This window comes from Aspergillus nomiae (genome assembly GCF_001204775.2).
Source record: "Aspergillus nomiae NRRL 13137 chromosome Unknown contig00123, whole genome shotgun sequence".
Lineage (NCBI taxonomy): Eukaryota > Fungi > Ascomycota > Eurotiomycetes > Eurotiales > Aspergillaceae > Aspergillus > Aspergillus nomiae.
In genome coordinates, this window is record NW_015378178.1 from 1 (window position 1) to 15358 (window position 15358).

The window sequence follows — 15358 nt, forward strand, 5'->3', positions numbered from 1 at the left end:
GACAACCCCAACCCCAACCCCAAGCTCCTCGCGACACCGATCCCGCCATGCAAGCAGCAGCGTCCAGCGCCTAAGCCAAAGGCCCCGAGCCTCAACACCCCCACTCCCAGACTACGAAGCGCCCATCGCACCCCTCCACAGCGCAGCACAAATCAAGCTCCTATCTCTCCTTAAATCGCAGTCGCTGCGACCGTTGAAGACGCATCTCCAGCACGCGGAGGAGAAGCTCACCGATTCGGCTGGGGAGGTTAATGAGCGGCTTACTGATGCGCGGGTGCGGCTGCAGCGGTTGAAGGAGCGGAGGGGGGAGAGGGAGAATTTTAATGAGGGTGAGGAGGATGGGGCACAGCAGCAGGATGATGAGGAATGGGAGGAAAAGTTGAGGGAGCTTGAGAAGAAGGTCGGGGGTGTTACAGAGCGGTTGGAGGCGCGGATGCGGGGCACGATTGATGGGGAGGTTAGGGTTGATAGGTTGATTGGGGTGCTTGGGACGGTTGAGAGGGAGGTTGAGCAGGAGAATAATGCTGGGAGGAATATGAGGAGACTAGACGCCGGGGTGGGGAGGAGGAGAATAACGACGAGGATGAGGATGAGGATTATGAGGAAGCGGAGGAGAGGGGGGAGGAAAGTGTGCCGCCGACAAGGAGGTTGGATGAGCTACTTGGGGAGAATTATGCAGGGTGGGATAGGCTTTCGTTGACGGAACGGTATGTATTTGGTTTTACTGTTGTTGGTTTCCTTGGTGAGTTGGTTGATGATGAGGCTAATTGGGATTGGATGTTTGTACCAGGTACTCGACCAACAATGCCTACATTGGGTTCTATCGAGTTATTCACGAAGCGAAACACCCCGGCGAAGATATTCCTCCACTACCGCACGCATCAACGTGGTTCTCACATCTGGAAGATCCAGCTACGGCTTCGGCGCAAGCGCCCGATTCTTCGGCCCGGCGGACGCGTCGTCGGAGATCTCCTTCTCCGGCGGACTCAGATGAGATCGCCATCGAGAGCGAGCGCATATCGCTCAAATGCCCTCTAACTCTACTTTACTTCCGGGAACCTGTGACAAGTACCAAATGTCCGCATAGCTTTGAACGCGAAGCGATTGAAGATATGATTGCGCATAGTTCGACGACTGTTCCCGCGCCCCAGCCGGCGGGAGCCGCCGGCCGTAGCGCGCGTCGTGTTCGCTCGGTCAAGTGTCCGGTGTGCTCAGTTGTCTTGACTGCGGCTGATCTCCGGACGGATCCTGTTTTGCTTAGGAGGCTGCGCCGCCATGAAGCGGCGTTGAGACGGGAAGCGGAAGATGATGAGTTATCCGATGGGGCGCGGAGAAGACAGTCTGGGGCTAGGAAAAGCGGGATCACTCTCGTTGACGATGATGGGACGGAGGACGGTAATGAGATGGATGTGGATGATTCGGACTCGGATGATAGGCAGGATGCAGAAAGTTTCCGCAGCCAAGATCATGTACGGATCAAACAGGAGATGAGTACAGCTCCTGTCGACGATGATTAGTTGATGAACATTTCGAATTATATCTCTGTAAGTTCAATAGATACCCGACGGCGTTGCTCGGGCTTCAAACAAGACTATTCTACCTTGTTAGTCAACCCATCACTTCTGAAAATCAATATTATTATTGAATCGTGATTAACCATGCCTCTCAATCGGGACACGGGAACTGCTTCCTAGATTACATACACGCCCGCCGTGAAAGCTGGAGCATGAGCCATGATCCCGGTATGTGCCACGAAAGTTGGCATGAAATAACAGAAAACCAAGTAAACTCCCCGTGCGCCCCCAGTAAACAATACAAACACCAGAAGAAGAAGGAAAGTTACGAAGAAAAAATCAGGACCGCACTAACAGGGGTATTGTCCAAGGGGCTATTGTTCTGCCTTGAGTCGTCATGGGGCACACAGATTTGTTCCCAACGTGTTGATATCCTCGATGCGTGTCCGATAGACAGTTCGCTAAAAGATTTCCAGCTGAACAACAAGTCGTGGGGTATTCTAATAACACAGAGCTCTAGAGCGACTAGAACTGGATGATTCTGCTGCGGTCGCATCGTATCCGGACGCCGCATTTCCCAGAGAGTGAAAAGAAAACAAACTTCCATGGCTCGATAGCGCAAGAAGATCGGCAATTCAATCATTAGAAGTCAACTCATTCGATCAAAACTCAACGCGTTTTTTTCTCTACACCAAGGGACTTTTGAACTGTCGTCCGATTAATGAAGGTTGACTCGTTTACTTCGTAATGAGGTTGAGATAATCAGCCACGATAAGCGTGACCATCCTAAAGTGGGTCCGTGGGGTTAGCGATAAGCACTTAAGAAAAAACGGCGTGGAGAGTGGGGAGACTAACGCATGGGGTGCGATCCGCACATAGTATGTCCCGAATCCGCGGTAAAACCTCAACCAACCCTCATCCTTGGCAACCTTGCGAGCGCAATCAAGCAAACCCTTGTACGGCAACTGGCCGGTCTTAGGGTCTTTCTGCTGCTTCTGCAGACGAGTCTTGATGAAGTCGAAGGGTAAAGAAAGGAAACTAGCAAAGAAACCAGCAATAGCGGAAGCAGCAAAGGTCTGGTTTTGAGCCGATAGGGACGTGTGGGCCTTCAGTTGAGCCTTAGATTCAGCGAAGAAGGTCAATTGACCGACATTGAGAGCCATCGCCCGCACAACGGTCGGCAAAGCTCCTGCCCACAAGGCTGGGACACCCTCAATCTTCGAGATGCGGAAGAGTGCATCCACCACCGAACGGTAGTTTGCTCGCGCCTCTGGGGGCTTCAGGCCGTCTGACTGCATGCGCACAAGGGCTAGATCAGCCGGATTACCAATCATAGCAGCAATTCCACCAGCGGTAAGGCCCGCACCGGCGCGCTCCGCGAAAGTGACCTTTCTATTTGCGGCTTCGGCGCGCTTATTGAGTGTTTTACTGAAAGTGTCGAAGAAACCTAAGCGGGCAGTAGTGTAGACGGCTTGACGGAGTAAGCCTGCCGATAGACCAGTATAGAGATCAAGGATCTTTCCGCCGGCAATGATGTCGCGGGCAACGCCGAAAGCGGTCGGGCGAGGGCCAGTTCGTACACCCTCCCCTGCCAGCTGAAGGCGCACCTTAATCATGTCAATTGGCTGAATGACGGTGGTCGCTGTCATTCCCGCTAGGCCACCATTAATGAAAGGAAGGGCCGCACGGGTGTAGGGGTGGTGTAAAAAGTCCATTGCGGCCTGAGATTCTTTGGCAGTTGGAGAAGCCATCTTGATCACAAAGAGGAATTACAACAAGCCTGGAAAAGTCAGCACACGGTTTAGTACCGAGCGGGCATTTGAACAGATGACGGCAATAGTAGTGAGAGCAGAGCATGTGTGACCATCCACTAACCGATGGCAGCAGTAATCAGGAGACGTTACGCAAGTGCGACTGGAGACGTATGACGGGGAGGAGAAAAAAGATCGATGGAGCTTACCAGCGAAGGATACGGTAGTATATAGCGGATACTACACGAGAGACACGAAAAGAGGGGAAGAGGAGTAACAGGAGCAGATACGAAAATAGAATCCGACGTGGACGAGAAAAAGCAGGGAGAGTAAGTGAGGGGAAAGAGAAGAGATCGACTGAAATAGAAGGAAACAGTGAAGTGAGTTCTGGTAGCCAGTCAGATGATAAAGCGTGACGCTGCGGGGGATTGGACAGCACATGTACAGTCAGTCAGTCAAGAAGTTTGGTTCAGTCCCAGAGGAGACTTGTTGGGTTATAAAGTTTTCTGGTCGAAATGACGAGACATGGCTAAGATGAATGGCGACACATCAGAGAGTGGAAACAATTACTTGACTAGCAAGTAAATAGTAGTAGTTTCTCATGTAGCGATCTTCGCTAGATAGTACTTAAGGAGGTCCCCACAATCTAAGCATGTCTCCGGTCCCTCTGGTACCTCTCCATACAACGTCATAGTGCTCAGCAAAGCTCTAGACTAAGGATTAACCTGAAACTGTGGTACTACTGCAACATGCCGCCACGAATGCGGGGAACCCTCTGGGGAAACGAGCTCGCCGCTGAATTGTATGCTCTGTTTAACAAGATATACTGGCATGGAATTTTGATCTTGAGATCGTGATTTGGTCAATAGAAATAATGACAATTCCCCTCTTTCTTCGTTAGGGAAAGTATATTCAAGGTAGTCAAAATCATTCGAATACTAGTACCAGCTCCACTGCATGTCACATTCTATGGGAGTGGGGGTCGTAATATTACCGTATCAATGCACTACCCGGGGAAGAACTGCTTAGTCCGTTTGTGGTTCCACGATAACCCGACCTATTTTCCGATGCTGATGAATCCATGAAAATACTATTTATTTGCACCAAGACCAGAGAGCAGTTTCCAATATGATGCTAGTTATATAAAGAATACAGTTACTTAACTATACTTCCGGATAATCACATATAAATTGAACAAGTCAAATTGACATTCAATCCATCCATGGATATACGTATGCGTACATGTACAGGCGATCTTCCAACAAATACCAGTCCATCCACCCGAGCCAGGCGGTACCCGAGGATAGAGATACTCAGGTGGTAAGATCAACTGTATGACTCAGTAATTTTATTCCGCTGTGCTGGCTCGGGTGACAACCCGGGATCCAATCGGAGGATAGCAATTACTGAGGCCTAAATCTACCTACTAGTATTATGGGAGCGTCTACTCGCGGGTTCTAGGGGCGGCACATATGTCTTCACACCGACCTCCAATGATAGGCCTTGTTGTGATATGGTTCAAGGACTACCTAACTTTGCATATAATTATTCCATTCCACTACTCAATTTCAATAGTATACAGCGCAACGACCGCTAAAAACATAGCCGTATCTCCTTTCACCCACAGCAGTCCTTTCCTCCGAGGGATACCCGGGACCCGATAACCGGCACTTGCTATACAGTCTCAGACAAACAGAAAAGAAATTGACTACATAGGATTAGACCCTTTTACGGGTCATCCGAAAGGCACTATATTGTACGGCACAAGAATCCGGACAACTGTTCTCCGGTATAGATGGTATACTTATTCGGGGTTAGTGATTACTACGTTTCATACCACACAGTACGGGCATCCCAGCTTTCTCAAAAGATCTTCACCGATGTATACAATAAGTGTTCCCAATGTGCGGTCTGTAACTCTACCTACACTGCCTGTCTAGATAGATTGGTATTCCCCGAAAAGAAAGCGTAGTGTTATGTTTAAATGCCAATATTGAAGCGGATTATTTCCTTTGGCATCATATATGACTGGGGATAAGGCCCACTTTCTATTAGCCAACAGTTACTAAACCGCCAAATGACAAAGGATCGACTTCTGTATTTTGGGCTGTACGAGATCAGAAAATATCGTTTACGTGGCTAAGCTGTGCGGATACAAGTCGACACATCCTATCAGAAAACACTAATAGAAAATTGCATACAAATCTCGGCAGGCCTAGATACAGTTACCCAGTCTAATTCTAAATGATCAACCCCCAACAAGCCCTCGGAGCCATAGCCGCGGAAAACATCCCGGCAAAGAGATGCCCAACGGCATAGGTCATCGGACTGCCAAGCACGATTCATCATGGTCAGGGTCCTCTTAGTTCTTACTCGGGCCAGAGGCGGGAGTCCCATGCGGAAGCTGGACGGGAAGCGGGAAGGAAAAGGTGGGAAGTCGGTAATGAATGGTTTCCACCCGCTTAGCTACGCGGTCAGTGTGCCGATAGAGTATCCGGCGCTCTTGCCGTGGGGCCTATCGAACTGTCAACTGAACCTTGTGGGGAGCTAGAGGCTGTAGCAAATCATAGAATTGCCGATTCTCGCTGTTGTTATCGGAAGTCTTATCACGTTGGTTATCATGAAGCCATCGTTGGTTAGTAATTATGGTTGTGGGTATTTGTGGGCCTTATGTTGAGGCTGCATGCCAGTCTTTTCTAGAACTTGTATTGCGATCGTAGAGTTGGCCGCCATGCAAATGGGGCGTTGGGAGTGGGTTGAAGATGGATTGGGTCCTAAGCCCTAAGGTGAAGGAGGGTACATGAGAAGTCCGTCACAGTGCCCTCAAAACCATCAACAGAGATCAACCGGTCTCCTCCAGAGCTATCACAATCTCAGCTACATACTTTAATGGCTGTGTATGAGTGATGCTATTGCCAAGCAAGATATATACGCTTCCTGTGGAGGATGTATCCTTCAGGGATTGTGGAAGTCAACTACAATAATTCACTGCTCGATAGGAACCTTGACCACCGTGGAAAACATGCCGCCGATTGGGACTTGTGTTTGCTATATCTCGATATCTTTCGCAAGATATAGTCCGAGTCTCTAACCTTTCAACTATAAATCGTGTTAGTATGACCCTGTTTGAGAATCACCTATCAGTATTCGAGGATTTTACTTCAGTTGAAGAATCTGTTACTACCAGATATTATTCTCTTCAAGCTGTATGAATCTACAATCCGGAGGTCACTTGTCTCCGGTTAGCTAACGTGTATTTCATCCTCCAGTACTTCCAGTACTTGGTGCACGCATATTAGAATTTGGTCATCTGCAATCAAATACCATCTGTAACGACAAGCCACATAGTCATGGGTGCGAGGCCTACTATCAAATTGACCAAAGGAAGGTACAAGAATCACGGCCAGTCAGTGTAGGGCACTGTCGGTGGCCAAGGAGATTAGTGGACACCTAATGGCTAGCCACGTCTCCATTGACGTTGTATGCAGACTTGACATTACAACTGAATTATTCGAGGATCGTTTAAACATCTTGAGACTGTTATCTAGCTCTACCGTTTGACTCTAGACAACAAATAAGCTTGACCGAACAGCTATCATCACGAAAGGGATCCGGTATTATGTCCAGTTCCTCAATTCTCCTAACTGTGCCTATGTGTCGCTAGATTTACCAAATGTTGCGAGAGACTGTTCATTCCTATTAGCGACGCAATGGCTAGTTCCCCCAACATAGCCAGACACTTCACTGACCCGGTCCTACGCAATGGAAACGAAGCTTCGCGGCATATTTAGAGCTTGATTTGCACTGCGCATGTCGACATAAGAGGCAAGCAGGCAACGCTCTTGTACATACGCGAGATATCAACTAGATGTATCCATCGCTTGATTGCTGTATATAGTGAGTACTAGCACAAGCAGTAGCACATGACTCTAATTGCTGAAGTCCAGCAATGATGTGATTCCTTGTGTCCAGAGTGGAGTGTGCTCTGCATCGGGGAATGCGTGTAGAGATTCATGAACTATCATGTATTCGCCTTGAAATACTTGCTAGTGTGCCCAGTGGCATTCAATATTCGGGCGATCATAGATCAATCCAACTACAGTTACTCCTTGGTTGCTTATTGCAAATACTAGTATCCTTATAGCTGGGTGCAAACCAATAGTGGAAGGGAGGGAGAAAAGAAAAGAGGGAAGAAGGATTGGCGAGGCAATTCGAGACAAAAATCTGAGTAATATTTATTTGATTTTTAATTTTGGGAGGCTCACTTGGGTGATTAATCTGACCGTTGATAACTCTTCTTCAAAGCGGCTAAGGGGAATGACGGTAGAAAAGCACTACGAGGAAAGGCATACAGATGTTCATGATAAGTCTAATAAAAATTCATTTCATGTTATCTCACAGGTACTATTGACCAGTCTGAACAGCAATGTCCATATTCGATCATAAAGAAAAGATATTACCGAACGGAATGCGAAATGGTATGACCCAGCTTGTCTTGCCAAGCTTTTTTTAATGACCCAAAGAATAGAACGCGGCACGCCATGCAATATAGAAAAACAAAAGGGAATCAGTTGACAAAGGAAATCGAGCAAAAAATCGCAAACATTCTATGCCAGTACTGGGCCAGCCTCAATGACTTCCTTGGTTGCCTGGTCAGCGTACTTGGTGAAGTTCTCGTTGAACAGCTTGCCGAGCTTGTTGACCTCGTCCTTGAAGCTGGTGGATGCGATCCAGCTGTTCTTGGGGTTCAGGAGCTCCGAGGGAACATTGGGGCAGCTCTTGGGCACGTGGAGGTTGAAAACATCGTAGACCTCGTACTCGGCGTTGGCCAACTCGCCGCTGTGGATGGCGTCCAAGATGGCACGGGTGTACTTCAGAGGGCAACGCTTACCGCCAGTGGTGGCGCCAGCGCCAACCCAGCCGGTGTTGAGCAACCAAGCATTGGCCTTGTGCTTCGAGATCTTCTCAGCCAGCATGGTAGCATAGCGCATGGGGTGGAGAGCCAAGAAAGGCTGGGCGAAGCAAGAGGAGAAAGTGGCCTGGGGCTCAGTCACACCGTCCTCAGTACCGGCCATCTTGGAGGTGTAACCAGAGATGAAGTGGAACATAGTCTGCTCGGTGGTGAGCTTAGAGATCGGAGGCAGAACACCGCGAGCATCACAAGTAAGGAGAATGATGTTGGTAGGGTGGTTGTCAGAGATGCAAGGAATCTTGGCGTTATCGATGTACTCAATGGGGTAAGCACAGCGGGTGTTCTCGGTCAAAGTCGAATCATCGTAGTTGACGACACGGCTGATGGGGTCGAAAACAACGTTCTCGAGGACGGATCCGAAGCGGATGGCGTTGAAAATATCGGGCTCCTTCTCAGCAGAGAGGCCAATGCACTTGGCGTAGCAACCGCCCTCAATGTTGAAGACGCCACTGTCGGTCCAGCAGTGCTCGTCGTCACCAATCAGGGCACGGTTAGGGTCGGCAGAAAGAGTGGTCTTGCCAGTTCCAGAAAGACCGAAGAAGACGGTAACATCACCATCCTTACCCTGGTTGGCAGAAGAGTGGAGGGTCAGGACGTTGTGCTTGACGGGCATCTCGTAGAACAGGACAGTGAAAACACCCTTCTTCATCTCTCCAGCATACTCGGTACCCAGGATAACCATCTCCTTCTCCGCAAAGTTGATGGCAACAGAGGTAGCAGAAGTCATACCCTCAGTGAAACGGTTGGCAGGGAAAGAACCGGCGTTGTAGATGACATAGTCGGGGTGGAAGTGCTTGAGCTCCTCTTGGGAAGGGCGGATAAGCATGTTCCTCATGAAGAGGGCATGGTAGGCACGAGCGCAGACAACACGGACACTGATGCGGTATCTCTCATCCCAGCCAGCGAAACCATCGATGACATAGATACGGTTGCGGGTGTTGAGGTAGTCGACAGCACGCTCACGGTTGATACGCCAGACCTGTCAATCGGATTAGCTAATCAGCCCTATATAGATGACATCATATAGTGACACGGCGTCGAGGCAGATGCATGTAGCCAGCGCAAAAAAGCGCGCACAAGTGACACAAGCAAGGGCCGGAGTATTAGACTGCCACACGACATGTACGAAAAAATGCCTCATACGAATATTGAGGTATTTTTGTATGTCTCGTAGCATTCCTATCTCCACATCCCAGGAAAGCTTGGCCTCTCGGCTGCGCAAAGCGCCAGCGATCTGCACTAGAGCAAAGCAAGGGGCAAAATGCGCGATTAATGCGAGTGCAACTTACATCAGGAGTCATAGGCTTGTTAACAGGGCCCCACCAGATATCTTGCTCAGAAGATTCCTCCTTCACAATACGCTTATCTGAAGGGGAACGGCCAGTTTTGGCACCAGAGTAGGCAGTCAGGGCACCTGATGATGTGATGGCAGTACCAGTCTCGTAAACAAGAGCATCTTCGTAGAGAGCAGGGACGGCAGGGTTAGCGATCTAATGAACGTTAGCGACAGATCCTTCTGGTTATCTGCATCGACTAGGAAATCATACAATAGCGACACGCTCGTAATCGATGTGAGCGTGCTCGTGAAGCTCTTCCTCCAGCTCGGTGTGACCCTTGCCAGGCCTAGTTGATAGATGTTAGCCATGACTCTCGTACTAACAAGAGTGGTTGACGGAGGGAGGTCAGAGGCCTGATGTAGGCCAGTCCAACCTAGCCAAGATAAAAGGACGATGAGCTAAGGAAAGGAGAGGAGACGTACTGGACACCACCAGGGTGCAGAGCAGTGCGATTCACAGATGTGGCAACCATGTTTCTTAATGATGTAGAATGATAGTTATTGTTGCGCTGCTTTGCGACTTGTTGTTGGAAGAAATCTGTGTAGAGAGGACCTTTTTCTGCTGGGGAAGCACGGGGTATATTAATGTTTTCAGCAGAAGCCATAATCACAGCAAAGTAAGTCCAGAATGCGTTTCAGTCTTCGACTCCGATATGCTTCTCCACAGTTTGACGGGAGATATCGGGGCTGAGGACCGGGCTGAGGCAGCGTTGGTAACCGTGGAGTGTGTAAAATGCCTCTTAGGGTTTTCCGAGTTGTTCCGAACCCCAGATGTAGGCACGAAGTGGTTCCGGAAGACGGGTCGGGTGCACCAACTAGAGGCAAGAAAATGCGACTTTCGGAATAAAAGTAAAGGGGTGTCTCTGGCCGATGATAACGCGCGGATGGTATTCAGTCAAGAAATGTCTCATGCAGGAGAAAGATGCAGGTGTAATAAATTTAGTGCGGTGGGTTGTGGGTGCCCAGGCGCAGGAATGCAAACTATGCTTAGGACAGGCTGAAAGTACCGCTGCAATTGACAGCTTGACTACCCAATTATTTATGTCTTACATTCGTTTGCTATTACACAATGCGCAAAGTCTATTCGATCTGTATTTTACCTTTTCTTCATAGAATTCAATCAATCAGCCCCGAGGGTTTATGCGGGCAGATGGAAAAGTCTGCAAAGTGGTGACGTTGAATGATCTCAGTCTACTCTTTCTGCTCTCTTCTGTTTGGGTCAAGCGGCCAAGACCCAAATTGCGGGGAGAACATTTTCGGCTAGACCTTTACTGCCGGACCGGGGGAGCTCAAGACCACATGGGTGAAAACAAACGCTCTAGAAGAGTAACGACGATGTCGAAATGCCCAGTGGCGCAGTATCGCCCCCAAACGAGTGACTATCTTTAGCCCCTCTTCAGGGTAACAATCAATAGAAACCAATAATCACTTCATCCTAACCAAACGAGACGTGCTCATGACGAAATCCCGGCTGAATTCTCGGGTTCCCGTTCATCATTTTAAATGACGCTTTCCTCCTTTAGGCATACTGTTAGTCATTCGGCTCCCGAGGCTAACCGTTGCCGACCAATCAGAGCCCCCCTCTCTGTCTGATTTTCAATCCAACGTCACAAAGTGGGCAGAAGATATTGCCGCGGTTTTCGCTCAGAAGGAGAAGGAAGGCATTCATTGTTCCTTGTTCTAGGTGAAGATTCGTTTGAATACCATAGTAAAAATACTTGCCCCTAGCATGACGATATTACCCCTTTGCAAACTATTATCTGATATGAACTTTGCAGGATTCAAAACTTATCTCGGACCCATATGCCAGGAATGAGTTCCTGGACGAGGCTCTGCGTAATAGGGATAGTATCCACGCAAAAAGCACATGAAAACCTGATCGCCCAGGAACTTCCGAGTTCTCCCCAAAATATTCCGAGACACTACGTACTGGTCAGGCGCCCCTGGTCATTTCCCACGCGATGTCAAGTGATAAGCGCTCTTCGGCCAAGAATTTACCAGTGTCGACCCAATGATGATGTAGGCCTACGAAGGACACATGCCGGTAATCGATAGTACACTACCGCCTCCCTACCACTAGGTTCCTTTTGGTATCTTACCTTCGTCTGTACCCCGCATCCGAAACGCCTGGGCCACAACGGATCTCTTCCGGGCGCTAATCCTCCCCTGGAAATGGACAACATTCTCGCCTACAACGAACCCAGGCAACAATGCACACGACCAGATTAATGTTCAGAATTAACGGATATTGATTCTTTCAATTCGTGTAAAAAGGCCATGGCCAGGACTACCAGGCTTCAGTATTGTGGAGATCCACAAATCGGGTAAGTTAGGAACATCAACTATTCCTAAAATAAGGCTCTATCACATTTCGGCCCAGGCTCTAGAGTTGGGTCGGGAAGTGGGTACGGTAAGGGCTCCTATTACGGAAGATTTAGGAAGGAGTCCGCCGTGAAGACGCAAAAATCGACACCTCTTACATACTTCTAGGGGTAATTACTAAAAAAAGTGGAAAATGCCTCATAGTACTCCATTCAGGAGTGGTCTAGACAGAATCTGAACAGCCACAGATACAACTTAAGTAAAAAAGGGACATGCTGTCACCGACTTTGTAAACATTCATCCCTGCGATAGGATGGAATATGATAACGATTGCAGGCTTACCACCAATGAGGGTACCTACCTCGCTGATGCCTGAACATAGATAGTAGTTGCTGCTGGGTTCTTCATGTCACGCAGCACCTACTTGTGGTCATTCGTCAGACTTGGCCAGAATCAGTCGGATGAAGAGGGTATAATCGGCGGTGAGATCAGTCCCAAAGTCAACAATCAAATGTAGTGTGAAGCATCCCCTATCCGAATTGTAACGGTGGTGATAGGTGCCTGAGGCAAACAATTCACGCTGCATCACGTGGACGCAGAGGATTCTCTTGAATGCCTGGAACGCAATTGCGGATGGACCCGTCTAAAAATATCGAGGAGCGATCATTGGTCACATTACATGTTCAACTTCACCAAAAAATCAACACTTAGGATATCTACAGTTTTACCCAGTATTGAATTCAGAGGGAAAGAACATAATCAGTAATGCTCAATTATAATCGACTGGACAACATAGACAATATTCTTTACGAGGTGCTTCATAAAGAATTCCTGTTCCAACCGTTAGCCCCACTGTATCTCGATCCGATCTGAACTGAACTCCGCTCAGGACACTAGCGGTTGATCTTTTTCTCACGGACATCCATGACCCGCGGCGGAACAATGGGCACGCTCTTGGATGCCTTGTGGCGACCAAGAAGTCCTTCCAGTCAGGTTTGGCGTCGGTACATATGGCATTTTCTTGTACTCTACATAATATTGCTGGGTGTAGTGCTTCTAACCCTTGTGTCAAAGCTGAATGGGGAAAACCGTGTATCAGTGCGAGGTACGATCCACTGCTATCGGGCCTGTGCAACGTGACTAACGCCGATCTAGAAAAGATTCATAGCCCTTATAACCCGCTACCATTGACAATATCCAAAGCACTGGTTTTGGCTAAAATACGAGAAGAAAATGTATCCTGGGTGGACGATCTTCAGCCTCAGTTAGCGTTAGCTGTTTCCTATCGTCGGAACCTGAACTGATAGTTTTCGATACAGATGGACACCATATATCTACACTGTTGATAATGAGCCTGGGTACTTTCCGGTTCCGGAGAACAAAGGGCGCGAGGGCATGGTGTACTTGACGCACATTATTGACCAGTACGATACCTTGACTGATATCACAGTTTTCATGCACGCATCAGCTACACAATGGCATAATGATGTTGGTGACACAAATTCGTCTACTGTCCTGTCTATGCTGCGCCTCGAGGCGGTAAAGCAGACAGGATATGCGAACCTTCGTTGCCATCATCGTCCGGGCTGTCCAACCGCAGTCCGCCCTTTCGATCCCGAGCTAGTTTCAAGCTCAAGCATTGTATACCGTAATTTCACCACCATCTACACTGAACTCTTCAACACATCAATCGAAACGGTACCAAAGGAGATTGGGGGAGTGTGCTGCGGTCAGTTCGCTCTCACTAGAGAACGGATTCATCAGCGACCACGAGAAGACTATGTCCACATGCGAGATTGGGCTCTCTCTACGAGTCTAGATAACTTTACCGTTGGGTCTGTATTTGAAATGCTCTGGCATATGGTATTCTTAGAGGACCCAGTTTCGTGAGCATCATCCGTGCTTGGTATTACTAGGAATGAGCACGGTGCTGACTTGAAACTAGATGTCCGGATACCCAGCAGTGCTATTGTGAACTTTACGGTCTGTGTAATGAGTAATGATATATGTATTCTTTCGTTCTTGATTATTTTGATATACATCCAAGCACGGTTCTATGAAGAACGCCACTTGACCGGGGTCCAAGCTTACACATCTTGCATGACCCACTAATGACTTGTTTTATGACTCTCGACGTTCTCTAAGACATGTATCTTCGACTCTTTGCTTCATGTATTGTCACATGCATTCTCCAATGCACCAAATGAATCCTCTGAAAAGGATGCTACCATCCATATATAATAAACGGAAGGAGAGTTTTTATCATGTTACCCCAATAAGACCCCCCTTCAATACCCCTGTATTTCAACGAGAATTTTCCGATACACGCATCCCGAAGGATACCTACCCCGACCCGAAAACAGGGATCGGGTTCATTGTCCGTGTTCGATCCTAATCCTCCCGATAGAGTGTTCAAGATACAAAAGATATATCCGGATCGGAGTCCCGACGGGCGCCTGGCAGCGAATGTAACCTGTCATATAGGCAGGTCTATTCGTTCCGAGTAGCCGGTGACATGAGAGGGACTGTTTCATTTATTGTTGTGTTTATTCTGTGTTTGGTTTAGATTGAGGTGCCCAGGTGGGTTAGGTGGATTTCCTGGATAAGTAATCTGTTTACACCCTGAACTATATGTCAATTTTATCCGATGCTGAGTGAACATATTTTGGCCGGAGAAAGAAAAGGCAATATAGCACATTGTATACTTAGTAATATAGGGTACAATACTATTGATTATTTAATTAATTATTTTCACTTTTAGAAATACAAGAATCCTCTGTTTAATGAAGCGATATGACAAGGAACCCTCTAACCCCACCATAAAATTATATATCGGGTCAACTCAGCTACTACATCCAAATCACCACAAAACACCAAGAACCCTCTACAACAAAAGCCACCCAGGAGATTAAACCAATCTCCCAGATCCCAGATACCCCTCCAAAAGTTCACACCTAATCCCAACAAATAATAACGCAGTCTATGTGTTGTCAATCTCGTGATAGGCTCACACCACCCAAAAGCGGGGCAAAAAAAGCACAACCCAACGCACGGCGGGGTAATTCAGATTCAAATCACCACTCGTCTATTTCTCATTACTCACTTTTCCCACTTTCTTCACTCTACTACTAGTACTCACTCCCTGATTTTATTTTTCACTCAAGGTCCCCAATAGCAACCTAGCTCGGTAAGACTTATCATACTTCTGCGTTGTGTTAATTAATGGGCTTTTGTTTGGGAGGAGAGAGACGCTAATTTGAGATCCGTGCTGTAGTTCTCTATCTTCTCGAGTTGCTTCGATCTATAAACAAAATGTCCCACTCTGCTTGCCCCTCCTGCAGCGCTCCCATCCCTGGTGAGACCAAGACTTGCAGCTCTTGTGGAAAGGTATGGTTGTTTCCTGTGCTTGGGGTTGGGGTGTGAGGTAGATGCTGATAGGTGGTGGTGTTTAGACTTGCCCTGT

At 48.0% G+C, this 15358-nt stretch overlaps 4 protein-coding genes across 4 annotated transcripts; 2 read left to right on the forward strand and 2 right to left on the reverse strand.

Annotated features, from left to right (window-relative positions):
• ANOM_005582 (SUMO ligase MMS21) lies at positions 1-1517 on the forward strand (the record flags this gene model as incomplete). The annotated part of the gene is made up of 3 exons (XM_015550839.1): positions 1-457; positions 532-707; positions 791-1517. Coding segments are annotated over 3 exons (1360 nt in total), but the record flags the coding sequence as incomplete, so codon positions are not given.
• Positions 1518-1946: 429 nt separating this feature from the next.
• ANOM_005583 (putative mitochondrial dicarboxylate carrier protein) lies at positions 1947-3265 on the reverse strand (the record flags this gene model as incomplete). Its single annotated transcript, XM_015550840.1, has 2 exons — positions 1947-2300; positions 2370-3265. 2 exons carry the CDS (start codon positions 3263-3265, stop codon positions 2252-2254), a joined length of 945 nt encoding a protein of 314 aa, XP_015407169.1. The 3' UTR covers positions 1947-2251.
• Positions 3266-7872: 4607 nt separating this feature from the next.
• On the reverse strand, positions 7873-10178 carry acuF (phosphoenolpyruvate carboxykinase PCK1; the record flags this gene model as incomplete). Its single annotated transcript, XM_015550841.1, has 4 exons — positions 7873-9216; positions 9527-9727; positions 9785-9860; positions 9997-10178. The coding sequence occupies 4 exons, from the start codon at positions 10176-10178 to the stop codon at positions 7873-7875; spliced, it is 1803 nt and encodes a 600-aa protein (XP_015407165.1).
• Positions 10179-12819: 2641 nt separating this feature from the next.
• ANOM_005585 (DUF3431 domain-containing protein) lies at positions 12820-13960 on the forward strand (the record flags this gene model as incomplete). Its single annotated transcript, XM_015550842.1, has 5 exons — positions 12820-12888; positions 12970-13000; positions 13051-13165; positions 13215-13781; positions 13841-13960. 5 exons carry the CDS (start codon positions 12820-12822, stop codon positions 13893-13895), a joined length of 837 nt encoding a protein of 278 aa, XP_015407164.1. The 3' UTR covers positions 13896-13960.
• Between the last annotated feature and the right edge of the window lie 1398 nt (positions 13961-15358).